The sequence below is a fragment of the Amphiura filiformis genome, chromosome 19 (assembly GCF_039555335.1).
Source record: "Amphiura filiformis chromosome 19, Afil_fr2py, whole genome shotgun sequence".
Classification (NCBI taxonomy): domain Eukaryota; kingdom Metazoa; phylum Echinodermata; class Ophiuroidea; order Amphilepidida; family Amphiuridae; genus Amphiura; species Amphiura filiformis.
Genome location: NC_092646.1, coordinates 54,940,983 through 54,948,260, shown reverse-complemented (window position 1 = coordinate 54,948,260; position 7,278 = coordinate 54,940,983). Strand labels below are relative to the sequence as shown.

General features: G+C 39.4%; 1 protein-coding gene across 1 annotated transcript in view; it reads left to right on the top strand.

Annotated features, from left to right (window-relative positions):
• LOC140140657 (organic cation transporter protein-like) overlaps nt 1-4,283 on the top strand; it is a 10,886-nt gene extending 6,603 nt beyond the window's left edge. Inside the window, exons 9-11 of the mRNA XM_072162413.1 lie at nt 2,549-2,657; nt 3,302-3,511; nt 4,172-4,283. Of these exons, the coding sequence (XP_072018514.1) occupies nt 2,549-2,657; nt 3,302-3,511; nt 4,172-4,283 (431 nt within the window). The remainder of the gene's footprint in view (nt 1-2,548; nt 2,658-3,301; nt 3,512-4,171) is intronic.
• Nucleotides 4,284-7,278: the final 2,995 nt, after the last annotated feature.

Below are 7,278 nucleotides of genomic sequence, written 5' to 3'. Positions count from 1 at the left end.
GAGATAATTCCGTATTATATAGTTTTTGTGACCAAAAAAGTTTTCCTCTCGGTGAACGGCATTAAGCATGCTAAGTAGGCCTATACCTATAATAATTGTAGGCCTATTATAGTCAAACACTTCCGGCCATGGTGTCAAACGCTTCACTTTAACATGTTTAATAAATCCTCTTTTTGGTCGATCGAGTCAGGTGAACCTGGTGAAAGCTGAAAATTCCTCACTTTGTGTAAGTTGATAACTCTTTGGTCCAATATCTTTGCAGATTGCAGAATGAGAGTCTTTCTTACACCCGTTTATGACCAAAATACACCAAATTAGTAAGAATAAGGCATGAAGTCTTAATAATCGACATCATTAGAATAATAATTGTTCCTATTATGGTAACTTCTTAGGTAACTTTTTTTACAGTGAAAACTTTCCTGCGTAAACAGACAATTCCTTTTTTGTGGCCATATGCGTAAATGAACGCTATCTGGCATCAGATCGCGCGTGTATACCACCGCGTTGGTACGCACCAAAATATCCATGTACGCAACTAACTACGCATGGTGTCGCAGAAAAAAATGCATTTTTGACCTATTTTGGTCAATTTACGCGAAAACAAGGTCCGGTACCCCCAATTTTTTTTGCGCGATTTACAGAGCTTTTTCTTTTTCATAACATATATAAAATTTAAAAAATTTGATCGATACAATTTTTTGCTACAACGCAAAAGGTTGTCTATTTTAAGAAAATTGCTGATTTTGCCATTGAAGTGTACAGAGATTTTTGGAAATGTACACCTCTTTTAAAACGGCTGTAGCTCAAAAGTGAGGTCCGGCACCCCCTGTTTTTTTTACTGATCTGCACATATTAATGTACAAAATATGTCAATTAAAAAAAATTTGATCGATAGGTTTAGTTACGACGGTAAACCCTTAACAACGGTTGGCTCCTGTACAAAGGTATAGGAAGAGTTGTTGAAAGAACATTTTAAGACTGATATTTAACTTCTAGTAATCAAAATTAATTAGTAGGCCTTATTTTGTCCAAAATTTCGCGCCGCGCGCAATTGTTTCAAGAATTGCCCGCATCTAAGATATTCCCGGGGGGGGTGTAGGGGCGCCAATTATTTTTTCTTGCCCCGGGCGCTATCAACCCTAGTTACGCCACTGACTCACTCGTCTTACATATTCCATTAGACAAGTTTAACCTGGAGCACAGGACGCTTTGCTCTTGCTGACACAAAATTGGAACTGTATTTTATTAAAGCTTGGTGGTCAAATTGTAACATGTGGTGGTTTCCACGTCACATTGAGGACCATCATTATCACCTAAACATTCTCAAAACAAGTTTTGAGTTCAGTTTCTCATGCGGTTTGGATTCTAGAAATAAAACGACTTTCGGGTGGTGTTACGAGCCGTAATGACTCAACGCCAAAATTACCTTTTACCCAAATTCACACGAATGCACACCAATAATACACTGTTTGATTAAGTTAACAATATCTGGTCATTAATTAAAAGTAAGATATGATTGATACATGAACAACAATTGCACACACAATATTATCACAGTTTTAAATTATCACTACTTAACCGGTAGTCTTCTTCTTGATGGTTATAGAGTTCTGTTGTAATGTTCTGGACAGCTGATGTATATCCTTGTTTACTTGTTATGCGATAAATCACTGTTCAGTGAAATCCACTGTACACATGCATTTATATATCCTTTACGTAAAAAATCCTCGCACAGAAATGGTGTTGCTTTCTCCAAATACTTTTTGCACAGAGGACGATATCCAAAAATGATGCTTCTTACACCAATCACTCTCTTTCTCCAGGAAACAGGCTTCTTTCTGCACTGTTCCACTTTATTGACAGATGTGTTTTATAAACCAGACTCCAACAAGTCTTAAAATCTCCTTCGTTGCTGTATTAAAATAGCATATTATTATACAAACTGGTTCCAATGTAGGCCTACCTCTTGTTGAAGCACGACGACCAACGCATAGAGAGCCTACCAACTCTCTTCATATTCTGCAAAGAACAAACTCCGTTGCTTTTACCTTTTTATACTCGCAAAAACCCAGAGTCTATAAATAAACCATTCTGTCACATTCAGCTTATTTTAGCAAATGGGATTTTCCAGTTAACATTAGGCAACACTGAACATTCTGGAATAGTGCCGATTTTCCAAGATTATTCAATAATCCAAGTTCAAATAAATTCTGATTGAGTTTGTTTACTGTAACCAAATGGGTCTCGCCTAAAACATGTCATAACACACAAACTCTTGGTTTTCCCCTTTCTCTTATTTTTCATGACATAGATTTAAGTTGTAAACAAATATCAATAATCAAATTAAATTACTCAGGGCACATCACAGTGGTAACCACCAAGCTCTTTCGCCTCATACCATAATCTGCATTTTGAAGGGGGGTAAAGTGGGGGGGATGAGGCTGTCAATTGGGTCACGCACCTTTAATCTTAACATTAACACTGACCTCACAATAATAAAAGTGATGAGATATAGTCCTAATCGCATTCAATTTCTCATTTTTTTCAGCACTTGGTCCATGGCGCATAACCGTAGCAATGATAGGCAAATTTTTCATCGCAGCCTCATTTGCTATTGTGTATATTTATGCCGCCGAAATCTACCCAACGCCTGTCAGGTAAATTTTGAAAATTTTACTATATTCTAATTCTACATTTTAGAGGGACATTCAGATATCCCGTCAATCCCAAACTACACGATTCCCCACATATGCCATTTTTGTCACTTTAATTTACAGCCCTATACATATAGGCGTAGATCCTGGGGATGGGGGGGGGGGGTTAAATACCCCGCCCATATTTAGCCGAGGGATGGTCCATACAATCATCCCCCGCGTTGACGCCTGTATGTGGGTTTCTGACCAAATTAACCTCATATTTGGCCATTTTACGCGCGAATTTATTCCACTTTTGTACTATATTTCAACATTTTAGCTTCAAAATGACATTTTTCCAACCCCATCCCCAATGTCAAATGTCACAATGAAATCTTTACTACAGTTATTTCAATAGTGGTATACTTGTTGTTATATGAAGACTTTCAAAGACATGCATCCCAGCAAAACATTCCTATTAATCCTATTTCAGTTTTGACACAAATACAAAGGCGGCACACTCGCACCACATACCCTACCCCTATATACATACCCCATCACACACACTCACAAGGATACATGTAGACTTGTAGAGAGACAAGAGAGAAATGTGTAAATAGAACAACTTTCTTTCATTTACGCTTTTTGTGTGTGTAAATCATCTACAGGAGTGTTGGGATGGGAATTTCATCCATGTCAGCCCGTATTGGAGGAATTGTAGCCCCACTTATTTTAGTGTTAGGCGATTACTGGGAACCGCTACCTTTGGTCTTCTTTGGTACGTGTTCGATATCAGCAGGACTTTTGGCATTATTATTACCTGAGACAAAAGGACAGAATCTGCCTGAAACCATCGAAGAGGGGGAGACGTTTGGGAAGTGAGTATTAGGGCTGATGAACTCACTTTAGTCCGCACTGATTATTTTCGCTCATATTACACAAAATAATTACTCACTCCCTAATTAACCCATAAGCTCATTATCGTGATCCCCTGCCCCCCCCCCCATATGTTATTCGTAAATGCACGTAGAGCCTATTTTTGTGGGAACTGAGAGCACGTCAGACGCATCGAATTGCATTTTGAATACGAGGAATGTCATGTCCTGATATCAAATAATTGTGATTTTTTTTAAAATTCGCGATATACATTGTAGTACAAATTTTATGGCAGATTATTAAAACTGATATTTTTTATATTTAGCAGTCCTCGAAGTAAACTTTATAAATCTAATGATATGTACTTATAGTGTATATGCCTATATGTAGCTGGGATGAAAAGCCAACCATCAATTGAAAAATTTGACCTTTCATATTGAAGATATACATTTTTTTTTCAAAAGGACCTACATTTTTAGGTGTGTTTTTTTTTTTTTGGGGGGCGGGTGGGGAATCTATCTTCAATATACGAAAGTTCAAAATGTTTATGATGAACGGCTTTTCATCCCAGTTACATATACACTTTAAGTACATATCATTAGATTTATATTGGCAGGTAGTTCTCATGGGGTTAATCATATTCACTATTGATCACCTTTCAGGAAGAGCCAAAGTTACGATATTAATTACGACAACTCAGAGGAGAACGACAAGGACCGGTCATCTTCCCTTGAAGGAACTGATAACCCCGCATATGAAGACAATAGAGTATAATGAGAACGCCAAGGGCCGGTCATCTTCCCTTGAAGGAACTGATAACCCCGCATATGAAGACAATAGAGTATAATGAGAACGCCAAGGGCCGGTCATCTTCCCTTGAAGGAACCGATAATCCCGCATATGAAGACAATAGAGTATAATGAGAACGACAAGGACCGGTCATCTTCCCTTGAAGGAACTGATAATCCCGCATATGAAGACAATAGAGTATAATGAGAACGACAAGGACCGGTCATCTTCCCTTGAAGGAACCGATAATCCCGCATATGAAGACAATAGAGTATAATGAGAACGACAAGGACTGGTCATCTTCCCTTGAAGGAACTGATAATCCCGCATATGAAGACAATAGAGTATAATGAGAACGCCAAGGGCCGGTCATCTTCCCTTGAAGGAACTGATAATCCCGCATATGAAGACAATAGAGTATAATGAGAACGCCAAGGGCCGGTCATCTTCCCTTGAAGGAACTGATAATCCCGCATATGAAGACAATAGAGTATAATGAGAACGACAAGGACCGGTCATCTTCCCTTGAAGGAACTGATAATCCCGCATATGAAGACAATAGAGTATAATGAGAACGACAAGGACCGGTCATCTTCCTCGAAGGAACTGATAATCCCGCATATGAAGACAATAGAGTATAATGAGAACGACAAGGACCGGTCATCTTCCCTTGAAGGAACTGATAATCCCGCATATGAAGACAATAGAGTATAATGAGAACGACAAGGACCGGTCATCTTCCCTTGAAGGAACTGATAATCCCGCATATGAAGACAATAGAGTATAATGAGAACGACAAGGACTGGTCATCTTCCCTTGAAGGAACTGATAATCCCGCATATGAAGACAATAGAGTATAATGAGAACGACAAGGACCGGTCATCTTCCCTTGAAGGAACTGATAATCCCGCATATGAAGACAATAGAGTATAATGAGAACGACAAGGACCGGTCATCTTCCCTTGAAGGAACTGATAATCCCGCATATGAAGACAATAGAGTATAATGAGAACGACAAGGACCGGTCATCTTCCCTTGAAGGAACTGATAATCCCGCATATGAAGACAATAGAGTATAATGAGAACGACAAGGACTGGTCATCTTCCCTTGAAGGAACTGATAATCCCGCATATGAAGACAATAGAGTATAATGAGAACGACAAGGACCGGTCATCTTCCCTTGAAGGAACTGATAATCCCGCATATGAAGACAATAGAGTATAATGAGAACGACAAGGACCGGTCATCTTCCTTGAAGGAACTGATAATCCCGCATATGAAGACAATAGAGTATAATGAGAACGACAAGGACCGGTCATCTTCCCTTGAAGGAACTGATAATCCCGCATATGAAGACAATAGAGTATAATGAGAACGACAAGGATCGGTCATCTTCCCTTGAAGGATCTGATAATCCCGCATATGAAGACAATAGAGTATAATGAGAACGACAAGGACCGGTCATCTTCCCTTGAAGGAACTGATAATCCCGCATATGAAGACAATAGAGTATAATGAGAACGACAAGGACCGGTCATCTTCCCTTGAAGGAACTGATAATCCCGCATATGAAGACAATAGAGTATAATGAGAACGACAAGGACCGGTCATCTTCCCTTGAAGGAACTGATAATCCCGCATATGAAGACAATAGAGTATAATGAGAACGACAAGGACCGGTCATCTTCCCTTGAAGGAACTGATAATCCCGCATATGAAGACAATAGAGTATAATGAGAACGACAAGGACCGGTCATCTTCCGTTGAAGGAACTGATAATCCCGCATATGAAGACAATAGAGTATAATGAGAACGACAAGGACCGGTCATCTTCCTTGAAGGAACTGATAATCCCGCATATGAAGACAATAGAGTATAATGAGAACGACAAGGACTGGTCATCTTCCTTGAAGGAACTGATAATCCCGCATATGAAGACAATAGAGTATATAATGAGAACGACAAGGACCGGTCATCTTCCCTTGAAGGAACTGATAATCCCGCATATGAAGACAATAGAGTATAATGAGAACGACAAGGACCGGTCATCTTCCCTTGAAGGAACTGATAATCCCGCATATGAAGACAATAGAGTATAATGAGAACGACAAGGACCGGTCATCTTCCCTTGAAGGAACTGATAATCCCGCATATGAAGACAATAGAGTATAATGAGAACGACAAGGACTGGTCATCTTCCCTTGAAGGAACTGATAATCCCGCATATGAAGACAATAGTATAATGAGAACGACAAGGACCGGTCATCTTCCCTTGAAGGAACTGATAATCCCGCATATGAAGACAATAGAGTATAATGAGAACGACAAGGACCGGTCATCTTCCCTTGAAGGAACTGATAATCCCGCATATGAAGACAATAGAGTATAATGAGAACGACAAGGACCGGTCATCTTCCCTTGAAGGAACTGATAATCCCGCATATGAAGACAATAGAGTATAATGAGAACGACAAGGATCGGTCATCTTCCCTTGAAGGAACTGATAATCCCGCATATGAAGACAATAGAGTATAATGAGAACGACAAGGACCGGTCATCTTCCTTGAAGGAACTGATAATCCCGCATATGAAGACAATAGAGTATAATGAGAACGACAAGGACCGGTCATCTTCCCTTGAAGGAACTGATAATCCCGCATATGAAGACAATAGAGTATAATGAGAACGACAAGGACCGGTCATCTTCCCTTGAAGGAACTGATAATCCCGCATATGAAGACAATAGAGTATAATGACCTTACTGATTGCCGGGAATGTGGTTGAGCTGAATGTGTGTGCCATTAATTAATAGTTGTTAGTTCATTTATTAACAATCATATCGAAGCAGCATCGACTGTCGATCCAAAGTCAATTAGATCGAAATAATTTGGTTGGGTGCTCGTATATAGCACTGAGATGGACAAAATAAACATTTAAAACATGCTGAATTGCTGAGTGTGCTCTTGCCATTGTATATAT